Genomic DNA, 25,234 nt, shown 5'->3' on the forward strand with positions numbered 1-25,234 from the left:
CATAACAATCTCTGGCCTGTGAAAAGTGCATTCTTTGTTTCTTGTTTAATTGATTAAAAGGTGGGAATTGCTTCATTGTGAGAGCTTCTTTGTACTGAAGAACAAGTGTACTTATGACAGATGTCAGGTGGATAATACAACTGACAACCAGGCTCAATATAGAAAGTTCAGAGAGTAAGGGAAAAAGCAAATAAGAGTTGCTAAAACAAGCATGAAGAGAGTCTGGCAGCTAACATAAAAGAGAATATAAAAGTCTTCTATAGGCATATCTCAAAGGCAATTAGGGATGGGCAATAAGTGCTGATCCAGCCAGCAATACTCACATCTCAAATAAATTAAAAATATCTGTAAAATAGTAAACATATGGTAAAAGGAGGAATGAGGCTAATTAGGACCCAAAAAGAGGACTTGCGCATGGAAGCGAGGGCATTGCGGAGATATTAAATGAATACTTTGGATCTGTCTTTATTAACGAAGAAGATGCTGTGCAAGCCATGGTAAAAGAGGAGGTAGTTCTGACACATGAAGGTTAAAAACTGATAATGAGGAGGTATTGGATAGGGTGAATACTTAAAGAAGGGCACCAGAACTAGATGAGATGCATCCAAGGATACTGGGAGGTGTGAGAACAAATTGCAGAGGCACTGACCATAATTTTCAAGTCTTCCTTCGACTCAGGGATAGTGCCAGATGACTGAAGAATCTGTTACACCTCGTTCAAATAAAAGTGTAAAGATAAGCCCAGCAACTACATGGCAGTCAGTTTAACTTCAGTGGTCGAGAAGCTTCTAGAAGCAATAGTTCAAGACAAAATGATGGTTACTTGGACAAACGTGGGTTAATTAAAGAAGGATAGCATGGATTTGTTAAAGGTTTATAGTGCAGTTCCCCAGAGGTCGTTGTTGGGATCCTTACTCTTCCTGATATAAAGTAATGACCTAGACCTTGGTATGCGAGACAATTTCAAAATTTGTAGATAAGAAATTTGAAGGCACGGTGAACTGTTAGGAGGATAGTGTAGAACTGCAGAATATAATGTGGTGGAATGGGTGGACAAGTGACTTAAGATTTAATGCAGAGAAGTGTGAAGTAATTGGTAGGAAGAATATAGAGATAACATAAAATAAAAGGTACAATTCTAAAGGGTGCAGGAGCAGAGGGACCTTAGCTTTATGAATTGCGGCATGGAGTACAAGAGCAAGGCGATAATGTTAAACTTGTATAAAACACTGGTTCGACCTCAACTGGAGTATTGCAGCTGGCTTCATATGAACATATGAATAAGGAATGGGGTTTGGGATACACACTTTAGGAAAGATGTGAAGGCAATAGTGAAAGTGCAGAAAGGATTCAACTGAAGGGATCCAGGAATGAGGAACTTCAGTTAGGTAGGTAGATTGGAGAAGTTAGGACTGTTTGCCTTGAAGGGAAGATTGATTGGAGATTTGATAAAAGTATTCCAAAATCATGAGGGAACTGGACAGAGTAATTAGGGGAAAACTGCTCTCGTTACTGGATAGATGAAGAACAAGAGGGTACAAATTTAAGGCCATTCACATTAAGAAGCAATGTTGACAGGAGGAGAAACCTTTTCTCAAGAGTGTGGTGGAGGCAGGTTCCACCAAGGCATTCAGGAGAGAACTGGATCATTATTTAGAAAATAAGAATGTGCGGGGTTACGGGGACACGGCGGTGGAATGGTACACAGTGGATTATTCATTTGGAGAGTCTGTGTAGACACCTGTGTCGACAAGGGTTGAATGGCCTCCTTCTGCACAGTAACAATTCTGTGATTTTATAACTCACTTCATGTAATAAAAAGGCAAAAACTGCCAAATAAAAGTTGTTTCAAATATTTAAAAAAGCCTATATCCCTGTTCCAAGGATGCAACAGAAAACAATTCATTAAATGTCAATGTCATCATTTAAGTACTCTGGTTATTGATAGGATTTGATGAAATAAAACTGATTTGCAGTGAATAGAAATGACTACTAGGTGCACATACAAAATAAAACACTTTTCGAACAGGTCGAGAGATAATCTACGAGGCATTTACTGTCCTTACCTTCCATCTTTGTAGCCTGTTGTTATATCAGAGACAACAGACGATAACTAACAGACCGTATCAGATCAAACCCACTTCTGAAACTGATGAGATTATATAGCAACAACAGGTTCTAACAAGGTTGTAACCAAGGTCCCCAAAGCTTTACTGGAGAAAAAAGGTAGAACTGTGGAATAATTTCCAAAACATGCAACAAAAACAGAATTCAACTTAGTCACCTTAAATCACTGCAGCTAATTGCAATTGGACTGAATTATAGATGATGTTCAAGATGCCAATTAAAAAAAAAATCAAATATAACTGAATTAATTGTATTTAGACACCATAAAATGGTGGTCCCAGCTATCACTCAAATTAATTTGGATATATTAAAGATGGAAGAAGCTCACATGCATGCTTATGTCTTTATTTAATACAAGTGTCTTGGGAACAAGGAATTTCATAAAATGTTTCAGTTCTCAATTTACAAGTTTAAGCCTGGTCCAGCTGAACCAGAATGCCAAACGGTTAGAAAAAAGTAGCAATTGCCATTTTAAGGGTGAATTTACTGTACAATTGTGGTGCTGTTGCCAAATGATTTTGTACTGTTATTTCAGAGTTAGGATACAATTTGACAGCAGAACAAAGCAGATCTCCAGGACTAACACAAAAATGTAGCATTGGTGCTATGTTATACCTTAAAGAAAGTTAACTGATCCTATACTGCTTTCATTCTACAACTAAAAGATTTTTATTTTCGTATGTCGATAAAAATTACAGGAACGCTGCAATAACATTTAAAATGAACATTTGAAGTTCATATGTACACATGTATTTAACTTAGCCAGGCTGACATAATACTTAGTCACGTAAATATTCTTCTTTTTTTTTTTAAGTAGTCTACTTAAGCTGTCATGAAGCAAGCTTACAGAAGCACCCTTGGAATACTGAAAGGACTGGTGTATGCCACGATACTACAACTGCAGTTATGTTTTCACGTGCAACACAGCAAAACCCTATCACAAAACAGTTCTCAGTCATAGTAAAGCTTTACTGCCACAAATTAACATTGATTATTCAATGGAGTTAAGGAATGTTAATGCAAATGCAAAGTGGAGATTCTCTACTAGAACACGAGATTATCTGTTGTGAAAGTGTGCATGATGGGAAATATTTGTCCCAACAGAATCACAATCTAGTGTGCATTACTGGCAGAAAAATACAGCTGCTTAAATTCGGATGCAAAAATAAAGCACAGAAAATGCTGGAAACATTGGTCGGGCAGTAGTTGACTTAACATGTCTGTTCCCCCCCAACAGGTGTTGTGTGATCTAATACGTCCAGCATTTCCTGTTGAATCAAAAATTATGACTTTCAGTCTCACTCAACTCCTAAACCCAGTATTGAGGGATGCTGCAATGTCATCGTCACCACCACCTAGCTCAATTCCTGCGCCGTTGCTAAATTATCAGACTGCATATCTGACATCTCTTCTGGATGAGCAGAAATCACCTCCAATTAAATATTGGAAAGACTGAAGCAAGGGTTTTGGTGACCACTCCAATTTCTGTTCTCGAACTACCAACTCTGTCCTGTTTCCTGGTAATAGTCTGAGAAAAGCGTCAAGTCAATTGGAACTTTGGTATCACCTTTGACTCTGGAGATTGAGCTTCCAACCACATATTTGTGGCATCACCAAAACTGCCTATTTCCATAAGACATAGAAGCAGAATTATGCCACTCGGTCCATTGAGTCTGCTCCGCCATTCAATCATGGCTGATTTTTTTCTCTACCCATTTTCCTGCCTTCTCCCTATAACCCCTGATCCTCTTATTAATCAAGAACCTATCTATCTCTTTGTTCAAGACACTCAGTGATTTGGCCTCCACAGCCTTCTGCGGCAAAGAGTTCCACAGATTCACCACCCTCTGGCTGAAGAAATTCCTCCTCATCTCTGTTTTGAAGGATTGTCCCTTTAGTCTGAGATTGTGTCCTCTGGTTTTAGTTTTTCCTACAAGTGGAAACATCCTCCCCACATCCACTCTATCCAGGCCTCGCACCTCATACTTCATCCCTTGCCCAGCTCATCAGCTGCCGAAATCCTCATTCATACCTTCATTACCCTAGACTTGATTATTCCAATGCAGTCCTGATTGGTCTCTCACATTCTACCTGCAATAAACTTAAGGTCATCCAAAACACTGCCACCTGTATCTTAACCCGCAGCAAGTCCCATTTCTCCATCACCCCTGTACTTGCTAACCTACATTGGCTCCAGGTCAAGCAACATTTTGATTTTAAAATTCTCTTCCTTGGTTTTAAATCCCTCCATGACCTTTCCCCTACCTATCCCCGTCATCTCCTCCAGCTCACCACCCTTCAAAATATGCATTCTTTCATTCTGACCAAGTATTTTAACTACTCCATTAACGGTAGCTGCACCTTCACTTGCCTAGAACCTTCCTGCACCTCTCTGCTTCTCTATTGTGCTGGTGGCCCAGTGGTTAGCACTGCTGCCTCACAGCACCAGGGACCCGGGTTCAATTCCAGCCTTGGATGACTGTCTGCGTGAAGTTTGCACATTCTCCCTGCCTCACAGCACCAGGGACCCGGGTTCAATTCCAGCCTTAGATGACTGTCTGCGTGAAGTTTGCACATTCTCCCAGTGTCTGCATGGATTTCGTCAGGGTGATCTGGTTTCCTCCCACCAGTGTGAAGTGCAGATTAAGTGGAATGGCTATGCTAAATTGTCACTTTGTGTCCAGATGCGGAGGTTAGGTGGGGTTAAGGGGATATGGTGGGGGAGTGGGCCTAGGTGGGTGCTCTTTCAGAAGGCAGATGCAGACTCAATGGAATGAATGCTCTTCTTCTGCATTGTAGGAATTCTATGGATCTAAGAAACACCTTAAAATCTACCACTCTGACCAAGCTTTGCGTCATCTGGCCTAATATCTGTGGGGTCCGGTGTCAAAACATGCTTGGCAAGTGCTTAGGAATGCCTTCTAATGTGCTATATAAATGCAAATTGCTGTTGTTGCCATTATTTGAATGCAATATTAATGTAAGCCTCCACCATCATTATTTGATGGGAAACAAAGTTTTCCCAAAATCCTGAACAATATTCTTCAATCAATGCCACAATATATTAGGTTAATTGATCATTAATAATAACACTATTTGCAAGGCCTTGTTGGCCACAAAATGGCTGGGTGGTTTGCCTATGTAACAGTCACTACTATATAATTGATTGTACATAAAATGTGAAACATTTAAGGCACACAAGGTGCTATATATAAATACATTAATTTTAGGTGCAACTCTATGTATACCTTTTAAATTTAAGCTTTAGTAAATGGAAATGAGAGTTCAGTTTCAAACTGGAGCGACAGCAATCAATTTTAATTTAACTAGAATATACTTTTATGCTCTTCAATGGACATTTTGAGGTTGTTAAGTTTATAAATACATTTAGATCAGGGCCTCAATGCACACAAATGAATGCTCTCATTTTACCTCGCATTTATGATATAATTCTATTGACAAAACTGAGGAGTTTAACCTAGGTTAAAGTCCAACAGTTTTGTTTCGAAGCACTAGCTTTCAGAGCACTGCTCCTTCCTCGGGTGAAGGAAGGAGCTGCGCTCCAAAGGCTAGTGATTCAAAACAAGCCTGTTGGACGTTAACCCGGTGTTGTAAGGCTTCTTACTGTGCCCACCCCAGTCCGACGCCGGCATTTCCACATCAAGGCTACAATCAACATTGCTTGCTCATCAAGAACCTGAAGGCAAAGAGCATGAAGTGCAGAAAAGAACTCATGTGCTCAAAGGGCTTCAATGTTAAAAGCTCATAGATGATAAATGCTTGGTATGGACTCTGTGAGAGGAATAGAAGATCGACTGAAAAAGGAGCGTAAAAAATGTATTTGGTAAGCAAACTGGAAAAAGACACAGGCCGATGTGGCACAGTATGCAAGATAGTGGGGAGAGCCAGCAAGAAGGCAATAGTGGAATATAAAAGCATTTTAAACATGTGTGGATATTGAGAAGTCAAAGCAGCTGAGGAACAAAAGAAAAAAGCTGTGGTGAGTGAAATGGGAAGTTACAATGGGCAGGATTCTCTGGTCGGGTCTGTGGCGGGACCCATTGCAAGCAAGAATTGACATTCCAGCCAAAACTCCATTAACTTTCAACCCAGCCACGAAAAAGGACAGAAAATCTTGGCCCGTATATACAATCCTCCAATTCACTTGCAGACTTTTAGGCTAGCAATTTGACCATCAGAGTATAACGGCCGTGAATATTGAAAAGGTGGATGTGCTAGAAAGTCGGGCGAAAAACAAGTTATTGTTGGAAATTAATGGCAATTAATGAAATTTCCAGTGCACAGCATAAGGTAGCTGAAGGTACAATGTCAATTGTGGGAGGAGCAAATGCACAGGGAATTTGTAGTCATAGAATCATGTAACCTTAGATCGGGGTGGTGGCGATTTGGTCCATTGTGGCTGTGCTGGCACTTGATATAGTTATCCAGCTATTTCCACCCTCAATGTTCTTTCCCCATAGTCCTACAAATGTTTTCCTTTTTCCTGTTCCCTTTTGAAAGTTACAATTGAATCTGCTTCTGCCACACTTTCAGGTAGTGCATTATGGATCATAAAGATTTGTTGCATTAAAAAAGTCCTCACTGATTCGTTTGCCTTTTATCTTAAATCTGTGTCCGCTGGTTACTGATCTACCCACCACTAAAAAGTTTCTTCTGACTTAGTTTAACAATATCTTCATAATTTTGAGCATCTCTGCAATCTCTGCTATAATAGTAATAATAATAATAAGCACTTATTGTCACAAGTTGGCTTCAATGAAGTTACTGTGAAAAGCTCCTAGTCGCCACATTCCGGCGCCTGTTCGGGGAGGCCGGTACAGGAATTGAACCCGCGCTGCTGACCTTGTTCTGCATTACAAGCCAGCTGTTTAGCCCACTGTGCTAAAACAGCCCCAGAGAATTCTCGCTTCCTCAAGATTTCTGTGGTAGGATTTTTTAGAAAAAGTCAGCAGGGAACACATTCTCACCATGCAGCCATTTAACATTCCGTGGTGCATGAATTGACTGGGAGTGCGAGGTTCATCCCTCATTGAACAGCAAGTCCTCCCTTAGACAGCTGCTTGGCAATCACATTCCCTGACATCTCTGTAGTCCCAATAGCACCACTGGGAGTCATGGCCCAAGCTGGGACTACACCAGGAGTCTCAGGTAAGTGCATGGTTCTCGTGGCGGGGGCAAGAGGAGAGGCCCCATGAAAGGGAGTGGGCGGGGGTGTGGGGTGGGTGAGAATCAGGTTGGAAAGACAGATGGTGAAGGAGCACCTGAGAAGTGCAGACTTTTGGGGTATGCCACCCAATCAGGAAAGGGGACTTTATGTGGAGGCATTCACCCCACCCCCTTTCCATCCAAGGTCTGGATAACCTACCTGCTTTGCCCCCACCATCCCTGACCTCCTCCCTCCAGTCTCAAAATGACATGGAGAAGTAGCCCTCAAGTGGCCATTAATTGGGATGAGGCCTCAGCTGCCCATCAGATGTCAGGGGCACGTGGATAGGCAGCGGGAAGGCCATCCACCACCTACAGACCCACAAAACCCTGCCCTTGAAGTATGCAAGATAAAATTATGTCAGAACGATGTATAATCTAAACATAAAGAAAGAATATACTGAAGGAAAACTCAATGAATTCACAAATCAACTACAATAACTTGGGGTATTAAAAATGCCAAAATGAATCGAAGCTCTGATTATAGAAACAGCTGAATTAATGAGGGAGGGGAGAAATTAGAATTCTAAAAGATGAAAATGTTGTGAAAATATCTGAATATTTCTTAAAAGTATTCACCAAAGAGGATAAAGTTTACTTGCTATCCATTTTTAATACACCCAAATATGTTAAAACATTTAAGTCAGTAGGATATGCATTCATATAGCTCAAAGGGATTTGAGATTAACAAGACATTAAACCCCGATGGTATATATTGGAAAATACTGAAGATAACTGGGGAGGAAATCTGCATGGTACTAGATATTTTTATGAATGAATCTTTGGGTGCTAGAAATGTTCTATAGGGTTCAAAATGGGCAAATATCACTGTATCCTTAAAGGGGAAGCACATTATTCAACAACTGATAGGTTAATTAGCTGATTAATAATGGGTAAAATGAGTACTGTAAAGAATAAGCTGAAAAAACAAGCAGCATGGTGCACATTGAAAAAGTCCTGTGAACAAATCTCTCTAGCTTCTTTGAGTATTAGAAGTAATGTAGATTGCAGAATTCCCTACGATATTGATTACAAAAACTTCAAGGAGTCTTTTGATATTCTCCACGGAAGATTTACTTTTAAGCTATAAGGCACAGGGAATCAATGTAAGATATGGATAATAGCTTAATTAAAAACTGAAACAAAGAATAGTCTTGAGGTGCAATGACAGATAGGAAAGGGGAACAAAAGGTGTTGTGTCGTTGTTTGAATACATCTAATCTAATCTATTCTTGTCAAATTTATTGATGACATTAGAATACAGAGAAAAGTAGAGGCAGAAGATGTAAAGTAATTGGTAGAAGGCGTTAGATTGGTTATCCAACAGGAAAACATTGCAACATAAATTTAACATTGACAAATGTAAAGTATTGCACACGAGCTAGTGTTGATCAGACAGTAGCACCCCTGCCTCAGAGTCAGAATACTCCAGGTTCAAGACCTACTCCAGACCTGCTGGCCATGGAAGAATCCAGCCACTGATGGAGGCAAGCCTGTGGGTATTAATGCCAGTCCACAGCCCAGGTAAATAGGAAGAGCGAGTGGCAGAAAGGGTATCTGGCTTTAAAACCATCTGCCAAATTCCAAAAATTATGTTTGACATGAAGGGAAGATGTTCAAATAGCATTGTGGTAACTCCATGTAAAATGGGAAAAGCCAAAAAGAGCAAGAGAGACGAGAGAGAAATATAAAGTATCACACACTAGTCACAAATTCACACCATATGCAAGGCATCAGCAAAAGGCAGATTTAGCCACAGCCCACAAAATAATTTAGCCATCTCTCTTTTAGAGAGAGGCAAGTGATTATGTAGCATCAAAGCAAGGAGATAGACTCCATGAATTATAATAGCCGGTAAAATGAATGATCCACCGCTATTGGCGTCATTCTGCATCATACTCTAGCCCTCTCGCCAACGGAACTAACAGACCCCCCCACTCGAATAGTTCTGATCATACCACAAAAAATATATAAACAATAACTAGTGTGTAAAAGAAAATCAATTAATCTTATTCCCAATGAAAAATGATGAATTATGAGAAATTATGAATATGTTCCATAGCTGAGCAATAAATCAACAAAATGATAGGGTTTGGGAACACACTGATGAATATTAGAGTGTTAAATGTAGGTAAGATAACATGCAAAACAGATGGATCAGAGAACATTACATTAAAATTTGTGGAAAGTAATATTAAAAAATGGTAGTATGAAAAACATTTTTATAGGAATGTTACACATTTGGGATAATCTGCTATGGAGCGTAGTAGAGAGTGCCAAATTCAACTACCCAAATCAGAAATCAAATAATAGTTTTCACTTAATTATTACTTGATAAATGCAAAATGTATGCTGTACAAGAATGTGTGTGTCAATCTCTTTGTGCTTTTGTGGTATTTTGGGCTTCTTGGAACTTAAACTGCTAGATTAACAATACGTTGAGGCCAAGGAAATGAAAAGACCAATTTTAAAAACCCACTGTATAAAGGGAGGAGGAATATTTCAGAAAAAATAAGGTGAAAATAAAGTATGGGAGGGGAGACAGAAGCAAGAGAAGCACATAAAACAGTTTCATGCAATCCTGAGGTCTTGGTTTTCGGGCAAACGTTAGGAAGCTGCTGGCTTTTCATCGTACATACCGGTTCATCAGCAAGTTTCTCCAGCTGCTGGATGTAGGGGCTGATGAGGGAGTGCAGGTTCCTAAGGATTTCCTCCACCTGGAGGGCAGAGAGCAGGAATCCCAGTGCCTGCATCAGCCACATACATTGACTTGTCTGAGGGAGGGGAAAAATAAAAAAGGGCTCAGTGAATGAAAACAGATTACATAATCTGAAGATAAATTAAAATAATGATATAATTTTTGGCGTACCAAATAAAAACAAAAGCAAGTGAAATTAGAATGTTCCTTTACTGTCGCTAGGTCAAAATCCTGGAATCCCCATCCTAACAGCACTATGGGCGTATCTATATCTCAGGGACTGCAGAGGTTCAAGTAACAGTTCGTCACTAACTCCTGAACGGCAACTAGTGATGGGCAATAAATGTTGGCCACGCCAGCGATGCCCACATCCTGTAACATGTTTCTAGTAAAAGTCAACATTTGCCAAAAGGGTTTAAAACAAGCACAGGACAAAACGAGTAAAATTAAACAAAAAATAATGGAAACTTCCCTCTCTCTTGGCCTCTCTCCCGTTCTCTCGACCTCTCTCTCGGTCGGGATAATCCACTGGATTTTAAAATACACTTGAAATGCGGACATTTGTTCATTGTCCAAAACTTTCTATTGGTAGCTTTTGACAACCCACGCTTAGTAGTAGTAGATATGGGTATATAAATGCTACTTTAAGCAGCTTTTAAAATGAAACGTTTGTCAGGTTAATAATTTTTATATCTGCTGTTCGCATTGTCTGGTGCTCTAATAAACTCGATTTTGAGCTCTACTAAAATAGTATTTTGTCATTGGATGTTCATTAATTTGCAGCATTTACATATAAATCTGTGAATGGAAATTATAGAAAAAGGATATAATCAGACGGTACATATAATCTGTATAAAAACCACATAAAATTGCAGAAGCTCATTCACTATCAGTGGGCATGACCGTTTTGTGTTAACTTCAAATTTTAATGCAAACTTGTTGCATTAAAACTATTTTTACATAAATGCAGACAGTCAAGAAATTCAATTTAAATTATTTTCTAAGAATTTTGCAGCATGCTTAGTCACATTTACATTCTTATTTTAGTAAGCGGACTTAGTACAATATAGTCATGAAATGCTTTGCGGTGCACGTAAACACAGTGAAGGCAAACTATTATCATTTGTATTGTTTTTTAAACAGAGCTTTAATGGCCATCAGTAAATGTTGTCAACTGACCTTATGAATTTGTTTCATTAAAACTTCCTGTGAAGACAATAGCAAAAATAAAACTTGAGGTTATCATTTGTTTACATTGTAACAAACTGTCACATTCACAGACTTATCCCTTAATCTCAGGTCTGACACAGTCACAAATCTTAATTCTTCATATAAGTTAACAAACTAAATTAATTTAATACATTAATATACCTGTATATGGAAGATGAATGCAGACAGAGCATAAAATAAGTAACAGCATCTGCTTAACAATTTATATTACAGAACTGCAACCTCTTTTGCAACCTATTTCCAACTCCGATAACACATTGGGCTAGATTCTCCGATCCTGCGGCTACGTCCGCAGGATGCGTCTGGTTTTACGACCAGAAAGTCGGCACCACCCCCGCACCGATCCTCCATCCGGTGGGGGGCTAGCAGCTGCGCAGCGTAAAGCCCCCAGCTTTATCTGCGGATATGGCCAGAGAATGGCGAGTCTGTGGCCGCGCATGCGCATGGTGGCCTCCTGTAACAAGCCTCGCCACCCCTAGACCACCCCCCACCAGTGCCCCTACCCCCTACTGAAGCCCCCCCTGCCAGTGGAACAGCTCACCCCCCCCCTCACCCTCCCGACTGTGGCAGCGCTGGACTCAATCTGCAGCCGCTATGCGAGGTCCCTGAATGATGTGAGCACACATGTCCCACACCATCGGGGACTCGGCCCATCGGGGACAGAGCATCTGGGGAGGGCCTCAGGTGCCATCCCCAGGCCGTCCATACGGCATGTGGCATACTCCACCAGTATGCTGTTTTTGAGGGGGCGGAGCATCGCAAAAACGGCACCTCCCCCGATTCTGGCATAAACGGGGATTCTCTGGCCAATCGCCGAACGCGATTTCAGCACTGGCGATCAAAGAATCCCGCCCATTTTGTTTAAGGGCTCTTTATAATCGAATTTACTCCCTTTTTACTTTGTTTCCAATAAAAACAAAGAATAGTTCATATTTTTTAAATACAGAAATGCTGGAAATACACGACACAACCTATTATAACCCATTACCACACCCCAACAGGGGCTAGGATACTGGACTAAAATTCCAATATTTCAGTTTATTTCAAGACTGTGCAGAAAGAACGATTTGCTCCAAGAGTGATTACATGAAAAAAATTAGGCTTTTGTATTTCTAAAACAAAACGTTATTATGAATACAATATTAAACTTTTTGAACTTCACACCTGAAAAGAACATCTTACAATTACCCCTTAACACTACTATATAATTTCCCATTAATTATATAGTAGTGTTTCAAACTCCATCATGGTAGTGACACAGGAGGCAATGATACTATTTGTATCACTGTTTCACAGCGAGCATCTTCAAGAAAAGAAACAAACATACAGCTCTCAATCGATCTTAAAATTAGCAGGACATTGAGTAAAACTTGCTTTATAAAATAGATTTGGGCCCCAGTTAGAACCCCTGCAGATTCTGGCTGGATATCTTCAATTAGCTGCTTCAACTAGGTTGTTTCAGCATCTTCCTTGAGTGCTCTTCTTTAAAATGTTATTACTCTTATTTTTAAATTATCATTCTGGGAAAGAATGGCGGATTCAGGGTCAGGCAGATCAGAATTCAGCTCCTCTCTCAAAGCTTCTCCCAACTCACTGCCTTTCTGCTTTCCTGGCTACATCAGCAATGACCTCATCGCCCCAAGCTGAGAAACAAATGATCTCTGCAGGCTGCAGAAGTACATTAACTCCACAGGCCCTTCCCCAGTCAAGCCACATTCCTCTAGTCAATTTCACCTGCTATGTCCTAGAAGCAAAACAAAATCCTTTTTAAAACCAAGATCAGTGCACCAAATGCACTATACCCCCATACTGCCGATGCTGGAATCTGAAACAAAAACAGAAAAGTCTGCCATTATCTATGGAGAAAAAAGGGAGCTAACGTTTCGAGTCCGCATGACTCTTTATCAAAGCTCACGATACCCCCAACTTGTCCCAATATTTAGAAGCCTATATCCCCCCAAAAGAAAATGAACCAGCAGTGTGAACAGGTGGCTTCATTTTCTAAAGCCCTTGCAACTTTAAACAGTTAAGATTACATATAGCTTGTATTCTATAAAGATATATCATTTTACGATTTATCAACACAAACATGAACATGAATATAATCCATTTTAGTCTTCTCACATGTTACAGTCGTGATAAAGTATCAGCAATCACATTTTCTTTTGGACAGACTCTCGCACAAGTTCTATGCAAGTAATCCTGGCATTATCAAGTAGATATCTGGTCTCGGGGATAGCTTCCAGCTATTTTTCTAAAGCGGTTTGACAATGTGTTCTCACATTTAGTACACACTCTTCATCATCTGGATACAATATTCCACCACTGAAGATGCTCGCTGTGAAACAATGATACAAATAGTATCATTGCTTCCTGTGTCACTACCATGATGAAATTTGACTTCTCTTGGAGCGCCACAGTTCCTGCATTTTCTTTCATTGCAACCTGTTGCCTTGTGATTAATTCCCTCTCTTGTTGAAGTTGTTGTTGCTCTTCTTCTAGCTCATGCAGACGACTGCTGGTATGCTGAGGTTCCTGTGCAATTTGATGCTGGCTGCCAGTTTTCTCCTGATGCTGCCTTTCCAAGCTAGCTTTCTCTTCTGTGTAACCATCACTTATACCTGCTGCTTAATGAGGCTCCAATGCTAGCTGTTCTCTAGCCTTCAGCTCTTCATTAACTCTGTCCAGGAGTTATAAAACAGATTTGGGCCCCGGTTAGAACTGAATGTCTTCAAATAGCTGCTTCAACTAACTTGTTTCAGCCCAAGGCTAAATCGCTGGCTTTGAAAGCAGACCAAGGCAGGCCAGCAGCACGGTTCAATTCCCGTATCAGCCTCCCCGAACAGGCGCTGGAATGTGGCGACTAGGGGCTTTTCACAGTAACTTCATTTGAAGCCTACTTGTGACAATAAGCAATTTTCATTTCATTTCATTTTCTTTCTCGTCTTCAGATAAGACTGCTCTGCTTTATAAAATATTACTTTTTTTAATAAAAACTTTTAATTATCCTACTGGGAAAGAATTGTGGACTCATGGTCAAGCAGATCAGAATTCAGCTCCCTGCTTTCTTTCTCTCTCTCTCAAAGCTTCTCCCAACTCACTGTCTTTTTGCTTTCCTGGGCTACATCCTGCAATGTCCATATCTCCTCAAGGTGAAAAACAAATAATATCTGCAGGCTGAAAAAGTATATAATTCTCTTGGGGCTTCCCCAGTCAAGACACATTCTTCTGGTCAATTTCATCTGCTTGTCCGAGAAGCAAAACAAAACCCTTTTTAAAACTATGATCTCTGCAGCCAAACACACTATACCCCAAGTTTTTAAACTCTTAACTTGTCCCAATATTTAGACGCCAATATTTCTAAAATTCTCCAATTGTCACACGCCCAAAGTTTGAAAAGATGAAAAACACAGGTTAATGCTTGAGGTGTATTGAAAAGCTGATGGATCATCCATGTATTTCAGTATTTTCTGTTATTTCAAAAACACACAGATGAGCATCGTTGCTTTCTCCTCCATGTCTGCCTGCAAACACACAAAACAATAGGCAGCATACCCATCTCTGGCAGTGAGCTGTTCTTTATCCAAGGGGGAAGATGAATTATAGGTTAAGCACCATCATGTGGACATTTAAACTACATTAATATACAGTGAATAACATGAATAGCATAATATATATGTATGTGGAAATGAATACAAGATAAAGAGTTGTACCTACTTGATCATCTAGAAATTTTAATAACATTAAGATTTGCAATTTCTCCAAGGCTTCAGTATTTCGGCCTTATAAAAGGGTAACGTCAAATGAAAGGGGGGAAAAGATACATTTCCCTTGGAATGCAAATTATCTAGCTTTAAAAGAAATCTAGCACAAGTGTGTTCAAATTTTCTTCTGAAAAAGGGAGTCAAGCAGTAATACAGATTTTTAAAAAACAAGTCGTGATTTCAACACTTTAAATCCAGTCATTAAATTTGTCAGGAAAGCTGAATGTAGCATTCTACTCAATTATTGAGTATATTCAAGATGGAAGTTGCGAGATTCTTAGACAATAAGGGAATCTAGTGATAAGCTGGGAAAGTAGGTTTCAGTGCAAGATCAGCCATGATTTGATTAAATGGAGGAGTAGGGACAAAGGGACTACTTCCTAACAGTTTTCCGCCCAATCATTCTACATCCACTTCAAAGAACAAAGAGAACAAAGAAAAGTGCAGCACAGGTTCAGGCCCTTCGGCCTTCCAAGCCTGTGCCGATCATGATGCCCTAGCTTTAAAAAAACGTCTGCCCTTACTCAGTCCGTATCCTTCTATTTCCTCCCTATTCAGTATCTGTCTAGATACCTCGTAAATGTTGCTAATGTGCCCGCTTCCACCACATCCTTTTGCAGCGCGTTCCAGGCACCCATCACTGTGCATGAAAAACTTACCCTGCACATCTTCCTTAAACTTTCTCCCTCTTACCTTGAACCTGTGCCCCCTTGTAATCGAGACTTCCACCTTTGGAAAAACCCTGACTGTCCACCTGTCTCTGCCTCTCACAATTTTTTAGACCTCTTATCAAGTCTCCCCTCAGCCTTCGTCTTTACAGTCTCCAGTCCTCTGGAACCTCACCTGTGGTCAAAGAGGATGTGAAGATATCTGTTAAGGCCTCAGCTATTTCTCGCCTCGTCTCCTGCAATAACCTGGGATAGATCTCATCTGGCCCCGGGGACTTGTCTACCCTAATGCAATTTAGGACACTCAACACTTCCTCCTTTGATATATTGACGTTCTCAAGAGCATTCACACACGTATCCCTGACCTCAACATCCATCATGTCCTTCTCCCTGGTGAATACCAATACAAAGTACTCATTAAGGATTTCATCCTGTGGTTCCAGGCATAACTTCCCTCCATTGTCCTCAAGTGGGCCTACTCTTTCTCTTGCTACCCTCTTTCTCCTAATATATGCTTAAAAGCCTTGGGATTCTCCTTGACCATGTTTGCTAAAGGCATTTCATGGCCCCTTTTAGCCCTAATTCCACGTTTTAGTTCCTTCCTACTTTCACTGTACACCCCAAGGGCTTTGCCAGTTTTTAGATGCCCAGACCTATCGTATGCTTCCCAAATACTGCATTTCTATTCTTCATTTTTGTGGGGACATGCCGGTCCTGCACTTCAATCAACTGGCCTTTAAAAGCCTCCCACATGTCAGTCGTGGATTTGTCCTCAAATAGCTGCTCCCAATCCACATTCCCAGTTCTTGTCTAATTTGGATGTACTTGGCCCTTGCCAATTAAGCACCCTTACCCATGGGCCACTCGTCCTTATCCATGACTAGTCAAAATCTTGTGGAATTATGGTCGCTGAGCCCAAATTGCCCCCCCACTGAAACATCAATCACCTGGCCTGGCTCATTCTTCAATACCAAGTCTAGTATGGCCCTCTCCCTGGTTGGATTGTCAACATACTGAATCAAAAAACCCTCCTGGACACATCGCTCTCCATCCGTGCCCCTGTCAATATGTGGTGGTGGGAGAGAGAGAGATGAGAGAGAAATGAGTTAAAATCACCCATTGCAACTACCCTGCTTTTTTCACACCTTTTCAGTATCTGATTACACAACTGCTCCTCTGTCTCCTACGGGCTGTTGGGAGGTCTATAGTACACTCCAACATTGTGATTTCATCCTTCTTATTCCTGAGCTCCACCCATAATGACTCACTACAAGATTCCCTTCAATGTGTGGAGGACACAGCTGTGATCTGCCCCCTAATCAGCAATGAAACTCCCCCACCGCTTTTACTTCCCCTCTGTCCCGTCTAAAACAACGATATCCCGGAATATCAAGCTGCCAGTACTGTCCCTCCTTTAACCATGTCTCTGTAATTGCAATTACATCATCGTCCCATGCAGTGATCCAGGCTCTCAGTTCATCTGTTTTACCTGTTATACTTCTTACGTTGAAGCAAACGCACTCCAGACCTACAGTCCCACTGAGCCATGCGGCTTCCTTCTGCCTGCTCTTACTCTGCGCTATGTTTATCTCAGTCTCACTTTTCCCCTCAGTCTCTACACTTAATGGCCTGCTGTTCCTGTTCCCAACCCCGTGCCACACTAGTTTAAATCCTGCTGAACAGCACTAGTAAACCTCCTGTCCAGGATATTGGTGCCCCTCCAGTTCAGGTGCAACCCGTCCTTCTTGTAGAGGTCCCACCTTCCCCAAAAAACATCCCAGTGATCCATATATCTAAAGCCCTCCCTCCTACACCAGCTCTTTAGCCACGTGTTCAACTGTACTATCTCCCTGTTCTAAGCCTCACTAGCACGTGGCATGGGGAGTAATCCTGAGATTACTACCCTAGAGGTCCTGCATTTTAGCTCCTGACCTAACTCCCTGAATTGTCTTTGCAGGACCTCTTCCTCCCCATGTCATTAGTACCAATGCGGACAATGACATTTGTCTGCATACCCTCCTTTTTCAGGAAGCTCTGTAGCTGTTCAGAGACATCCAGGACCCTGGCACCAAGGAGGCAACACACCATCCTAGAGTTCTGATTGTGGCCTCAGAAACGTTGTCTGTGCCCCTGACTATCGAGTCTCTTACTACTATCACTCGCTTGGACTTAGCCCAATCCTGCTCTACAGCAGAACCAGTTGTGGTGTCACAGGCTTGGCTGCTGCTGGTATCTTCCCCCGAGAGGCTATCCCCCCCCAACAGTATTCAAAACGGTATACCTGTTTGAGAGGGGAATAGCCGTAGGGGGCTCCTGCCTGCCTCTCCTGGCGGTTACCAATCTACCTGTCTGAACCTGTGCTATGACCACCTCCATGAAGCTAGTGTCTATCACACTCTTTTAAGAAATATTCAGATATTTTCATAACATTTTCATCTTTTAGAATTCTAATTTCTTCCCTCCCTCGTTAATTCAGCTGTTTCTATAAAGGGGTGGGGTGAATGCCTCCACATAAAGTCCCCTTTCCTGATTGGGTGGCGCACCCCAAAAGTCTGCACTTCTCAGGTGCTCCTTCACCATCTGTCTTTCCAACCCGATTCTCACCCTCCCCACACCCCCGCCCACTCCCTTTCATGGGGCCTCTCCTCTTGCCCCCGCCACGAGAACCATGCACTTACCTGAGACTCCTGGCACAGACTAAGTGTAGTCCCAGCTTGGACAATGACTCCCAGTGGTGCTATTGGGACTACAGAGATGTCAGCAAATGTGATTGCCAAGCAGCTGTCTAAGGGAGGACTTCCTGTTCAATGAGGGATGAACCTCGCACTCCCAGTCAATTCATGCACCAGGGAATGTTAAATGACTGCATGGTGAGAATGTGTTCCCTGCTGACTTTTTCTAAAAAATCCTACCACAGAAATCTTGAGGAAGCTAGAATTCTCTGGGGCTGGTTTAGCACAGTGGGCTAAACAGCTGGCTTGTAATGCAGAAAAAGGTCAGCAGCACGGGTTCAATTCCTGTACCAGCCTCCCTGAACAGGCGCCGGAATGTGGCGACTAGGAGCTTTTCACAGTAACTTCATTGAAGCCTACTTGTGACAATAAGTGATTATTATTATTATAACTGGTGCTCCAACCGAACTACACGGTCTGGGAGGAGATGCCGCTGGTCACACTTCCTGCAGACATAGTTGTCAGGGACGCGAGAAAGCTCCCTGATCTCCCACAACTGGCAGGAGAAGCATATCACTGTCCTAACTGCCATCTCTGCCCTTGCACACTTTAGAAAGATATTAAAATCTTACCTTGCTTGTCCTTCTCACAGTGCCTTTTTTTTTGGTTCGAGGAGAGGGAGGGAGAGAAACACTAATGTAGTGTTTTGGGCTTAACCGCTCCTTGACAACACATTCTTTGGTTACCCACAGTGCAGTCTAGGTGACTTGAGTTGACGTCTCCCAAAACCCTCTTCTGCCACCTCTGTTGGATGATGATCTTCCTCCTGTTTATCACTGGAGGTTTTTTAAAAAAAATTTCGAGTGCCCAAGTCATTTTTTACAATTAAGGGGCAATTTAGCGTGGCCAATACATCTTTGGGCTGTGGGAGCGAAACCCACGCAAACTCCACACCGACAGTAACCCAGAGCTGGGATCAAACCTGAGGCCTCAGTGCCGTGAGGCAGCAGTGCTAACCACTGCGGCCCCGTGCTGCCCCACACTGGAGGGTTTCTTCGGCTACCCACAGTACAGTCGTGGTGACCGAGCTGACTTCTCCCAGAATCCTCTCCAGCCGTCTCAGCTGGATGTGTAACATGGCAGGAGAACCACTACATGCCACTATTTCTAAAAAAATTAATTTATTTGGGATCCAATGTTAATGGCCGATGTCATAATTGTTTTTTTGGCGGAACAACTGGTCTCAATACTATAAAAAATTCAAACATTTGTACAGCCATTAACTCAGGGCAAATCATTTTGCTAATTCAGTATGAAAGAGAATTATTTTTGATTGATTTGTTTTTTGTGATTGATTGATTGATTTATTGTCACATGTACCAGTGAAAAGCATTTTTTGGCGGCCAAGGGAACGTACACAATAGACAAAAAGAATAATCGACAAATGGTGATTGGTTACAGTGCGGAACAAGGGCCAAACAAAGCAAATACATGAGCAAGAGCAGCATACAGCGTTGTGAATAATGTTTATACAGGGAACAGATCAGTACGAGAGTTGTTGAGGAGTCTAGTATCCATTAGGCAGAAGATACAGAAGTCTGAAGACCTGCACATCCAGACATAGGAACAGCTTTCCCCACACTACTAGACTCCTCAACGACTCTCCCTCGGACTGATCTGTCCCTTGTTAGAACACTATTCGCGACGCCCTATGCTGCTCTTGCTCATGTATTGCTTGTTTGGCCCTTGTTCAGCACTGTAACCAATCACTATTTGTTGAAGTGCCATTTGTAAATGTGCTCTGTCGATTATTCTTCTGTCTACTATGTACGTACTGTGTACGTTCCCTTGGCAGCAGAAAAATACTTTTCACTGTACTTCGGTACATATGACAATAAATATCAATCAGTCAATCTGCCTGGACTGCACGCAGAACAATACTATTCATGTACCTTGGTACACATGACAATAAATCTAAATCTAAAAAAAATCCTTTTTAGAGAATCCTTATAATGCAGAAGCACCAACCCTTCGAAAGAGCGCCCTACCTAGGCCCACTCCCCTGCCCTATTCCCGCTGCCCCATAACCTACCCTACACCTGTTTAAACACTAAGGGACAATTTAGCATGGCCAATAAAAGAACAAAGAATACAGCACAGGAACAGGCCCTTCGGCCCTCCAAGCCTGTACCAGTCATGATACCAACCTTTGCCAAAATCCTCAGCACTTCCTTGTGCCGTATCCCTCTATACCCATCCTACCCATGTGTTTGTCAAGATGCCTTTTGAACGCCGTTAATGTATCTGCTTCCACAACCTCCCCTGGCAACGCGTTCAGGCACTCACCACTCTTTGCGTAAAAAACCTGCCTCGCACATCTCCTCTAAACTTTTGCCCCACAGACCTTAAACCTATGCCCCTGGTGACTGACCCCTCCACCCTGGGAAAGAGTGCCTGCCCATCCACGCCCCTCATAATCTTGTTGACCTCTATCAAGTCACCCCTCAACCTCCATCTTTCCAATGAAAACAGTCCGAGTCAATTCAGCCTCTCCACATAGCTAACACCTTTCATACCAGGCAACATCCTGGAAAACCTCCTCTGCACCCTCCAAAGCCTCCACATCCTCTGGTAGTTTGCCAACCAGAATTGTGTGTAATATTCCAAGTGCGGCCTTACCAAGGTTCTATACAACTGTAGCAAGATTTGCCAGTTTTTATACTCGATGCCCTGACAAAGAAGGTAAGCATTCGGCATGCTTTCTTGACTACCTTGTCCACTTGTGTTGCCACCTTCAAATATCTGTGAACCTGCATGCCCAGATCTCTCGGACTTTCTATATTCCTAAGAGTTTTACCATTTACGGTATATTTCCCCTCTACGTTAAACCTACCAAAATGCATTCCCTCACATTTGTCTGATTAAACTCCATTTGCCATTTCACTGCCCAAGTCTCCAACCTATCTATGTCCTGCTGTATCTTCTGACAATCCTCAACACTATCTGCCACTCCACCAACCTTGGTATCATCCGCGAACTTTCTAATCAGACCGACTACATTTTCCTCCAAATCGTTTATGTTCACCACAAACAACAGAGGCCCAAGCACAGATCCCTGTGGAACACCACTAGTCACAACCTTCCATTCAGAAAAACTTCTACTGCTACCCTTTGCCTTCTGTGGCCGAGCCAGTTCTGTATCCAAGCCAGTTCTATATCCATCTTACCACCTCACATCTGATCCCGTGTGACTTCATCTTTTGTATCAGTCTGCCATGAGGCACCTTGTCAAAGGCTTTACTGAAGTTCATGTAAACAACATCCACCGCCTCCCCTCATCAATCATCTTCGTTACCTCCTCAAAAAACTCGATCAAGTTAGTGAGGCACGACCTCCCCTTCACAAAACCATGCTCTCTATCGATTAAGTGTCCATTTGTTTCCAAAGGGTATAAATCCTATCTCTGAGGACTCTCTCCAATAATTTTCCTACTACCAACGTGAGGCTCACCGGCCTATAGTCCCAGGATTATCCCTCCTACCTTTCTTAAACAGCTATTCTCCAGTCCTCTAGGATCTCACCTGCAGCCAATGAGGATACAAAGATGTCAGTTAAGGCCCCAGCAATTTTCTCCCTCGTTTCCCTCAGTATTCTGGGATAAATCCCAGAATAAAGTCTGGGATAAATCTGGCCCAGGAGGCTCATCTACCTTAATATCTTTTAAAAGACCCAATACCTCCTCCTTTTCGATGTTAACATGATCCAGACTGTCCACACGCCCTACCCAAGAATCATCTTCCACAAAGTCCCTTTATTTAGTGAGCACTGATGCAAAGTATTCATTTAGTACCTCGCCTATTTTCTCTGGTTCAACACAGATTCCCCCCACTGTCCTTAAGTGGTCCAATCCTTTCCCTGGCTACCCTCTTGCTTTTTACATATGAATAAAAAGCTTTAGGATTCACATGACCCCTCCTAGCTCTCCTAATTTCCCGCTTCAGTACCTTCCTACTTCCTTTATACTCCTCAAGGCTTTCGACTGTGCCCACCCTTCTAGACCGTACATAAGTCTCCTTTTTCTTTTTTTAATTTTTAAAAAATTCTCCTCCTTTTTCACATTTTCTCCCACATTTACACCAATCAACAATAAACAATAATCAACAAGATATGTCAATCCCCATAATAACAACGATCCCATCCGCCCACCAACCCCCAAGAGTACCGTACATGATACCCCAAAGTTGTACCCCCCCCAAAGTCTCCAGCTCCTCCCGTCCACTGCCTCTTGTAAAACTCCTCCTCCCAACCTCGGTTCCCTCCCCCAACCTCTGTTCCCTCCCCCCAACTTTCCACCCCGGCTAGACCACTCGGACCCTGTTCTGCCAGGCTCCGATGGCCGCAGCCCCTCCCCCCACCTCACTCCCATTCACTGGCCGGCTTAAACCAGCCAGCGTGGAGGCCCCCGCCCAGGTCCCTTTCCCCCTTGCCCGGCCCTAGGAAAGCCCAAAGATCCCCTTTTAGCACACAAACCCCGCATATCCACCTACACCCCAAAGAGCCCTCCTTTTGAGTGAAAGTCCCGTCCCTTCCCTTGTCCAAATATATGCAACATTGGCTCCTTTAGCCTCTACATCCGCGCGCAGTGATACAAAAAAAAGAAGAAAATACAGTCATGAGGTTACATCGGCACATGACCATTCCTCAATTTGTCAGTTCTGCCACAGTCCTTCTGCCTTCGCAAACTCCTCCGCTGCTTCCGCCGTTCCAAAATAAAAGTCGCTGAGCTTATAAGTCACCCTCAGCTTCGCTGGATATACAATGCCGCACTGCACCTTGCTAATGTACAGTGCCCTCTTCACCCAGTTGAAGGCAGCCCGCCTCCTCGCCAGCTCCACCGTAAAGTCCTGGTATACACGTATACCAGCTCCAGCCCACCGCTTCTGCTTGGCCCAGCTCAGGACCTTCTCCTTCACACTGTACCTACGGAAGCACAGAGTCACTGCCCTTGGCGGCTCACTCGCCTTTGGTACAGGCCTCCACGACCGATGAGCCCGATCCAGTTCATATCGGGAGGGGTCCTCCCCCTCCCCCAATAGTTTTGCCAGCATCACGGCAAAATACTCAGTCGGCTTCGGTCCTTCAACTCCTTCGGGCAGCCCCACGACCCTCAGATTCTGTCGCCTGGATCTGTTTTCCAGATCTTCCACTTTTCCTCGCAGATTCTTGTTCGTGTCCATCGAGGGAAGTTGATCACCGTGCTGCAATACCGTCTCCTCCACTTCCTTCAGCGCCTCCCCTTGCTCTCGCACCTCCGCCACTGCGCTCGCCACCGCCATCTCCACCGGGGAAACCGCCTCCTCCACCAGCACATTCAAAACCTCCCTCATCTCCTTCCTCACCGTCTCCATACATTTCTCAGTCTGCGCCAACTGCTTTTGGAATTCCGCAGCCATCACCTTAGTTATTTCTTCAGCCATAAGCACTGCGGCCTCCCCTGGTGCTCCAGCCTCCATTTTCTTTGTTGACCCCGTGGTGACCTTTCCACTCTCCAACGGACTTTCAGCCGCTTTTTTCCCGGCCGTTTTTATTTGTGTTTTTCGACATCCTTCTTCTCCTTGCTCTGTCTCCCGACTTTTACTGCCGTCGCTGGCTCTAGGACCGGGCGTTACTCACCGAAAATGCCGTTCCCGAACAGGAGCCCTCCAATGTGCGGCTGCCTCCCGCCCGCCATCACCGGAAGTCCTCCTTCTTTTTCTTTTTGACGAGGTTCACAATATCCCTCATTATCCAAGTCTCCCTAAACATCCCATACTTATCCTTCATTCTCTCAGGAACGTGACGTTCCTGTATCCTAATCAACTGTCGCTTGAAAGACTCCCACATGTCTGATATTGATTTACTAGCCAACAGCCTCACCAAATCCAAATTCTTTAATTCCTGTCTGTCTAATGTTATCATAATTTGCCTTTCCCCAATTTAGCACCTTAACGCCAGGGTTACCCTCATCCCTGTCCAAAAGTACCCTAAAACTTACGGAATTGTGGTCACCATTCCCAAAATGTTCCCCTACTGAAACCTCAACCACCTGTAAAGGCTCATTCCCCAATGCCATATCCAGTACTGCCCCTTCCCTAGTTGGACTATCTAGATATTGCATCAAGACGACTTCCTGGATACATCTTACAACCTCTGCCCCATCCAAACCCCTAGCACTAAGTGAGTCCCAGTCAATATAGGGGAAAGTAAAATCCCCTACCACAACAACTCTGTTGCTTTTGCACCTATCCAAAAATCTCTCTACCTATCTGCTCCTCTATCTCTCGCTGGCAGTTGGGGGGACCTGTAATAAACGCCCAACATTGTGATTGCTCCCTTCCTGTTCCTGAGCTCTACCCAGATTGTCTCATTATATGCGCCCTCCAAGGTGTCCTCCTGCAGTATGGCTATAATATTCTCCTTAACCAGTAATGCTACTCCCCCACCCCTTTTACATCCCCCTCTATCACTCCTGAAGCATCTATATCCTCCAACGTTCAGCTGCCAATCCTGCCCTTCCTTTAACCATGTTTCTGTGATAGCCACAACATCATAATTCGTGCTCCAAGTTCATCTGCCTTACCCGCTATGCTTCTGGCGTTGAAACAAATACACTTCAAACCACTACGTTCAAGCAGACAGGGTGATGTTGTTCTCCTATTTTTGTTCTCTATTTCCCCTTCAGTTTTTACCCCTTCTAAGCTAGCGCTCTGGTTCCTACCTCCCTGCCATACTAATTTAAATCCTCCCGAGTGACTCTAGCAAACCTCCCAGCCAGGGTATTGGTGCCTTTCCAGTTTAGATGCAACAGAT

At 42.9% G+C, this 25,234-nt stretch overlaps 1 protein-coding gene across 3 annotated transcripts in view; it reads right to left on the reverse strand.

The window, feature by feature from the left end:
- The window catches only part of ipo13b (importin 13b), a 253,469-nt gene that overhangs the window by 94,404 nt on the left and 133,831 nt on the right, over nucleotides 1–25,234 (reverse strand). For all 3 annotated transcript variants that reach the window (XM_072510858.1, XM_072510859.1, XM_072510857.1), the window contains 2 exons: nucleotides 11,231–11,257; nucleotides 9,993–10,127 (listed from right to left, as the gene is read on the reverse strand). In XM_072510858.1, the coding sequence (XP_072366959.1) occupies nucleotides 9,993–10,127; nucleotides 11,231–11,257 (162 nt within the window). The remainder of the gene's footprint in view (nucleotides 1–9,992; nucleotides 10,128–11,230; nucleotides 11,258–25,234) is intronic.

Source organism: Scyliorhinus torazame, chromosome 7 (genome assembly GCF_047496885.1).
Source record: "Scyliorhinus torazame isolate Kashiwa2021f chromosome 7, sScyTor2.1, whole genome shotgun sequence".
Lineage (NCBI taxonomy): Eukaryota > Metazoa > Chordata > Chondrichthyes > Carcharhiniformes > Scyliorhinidae > Scyliorhinus > Scyliorhinus torazame.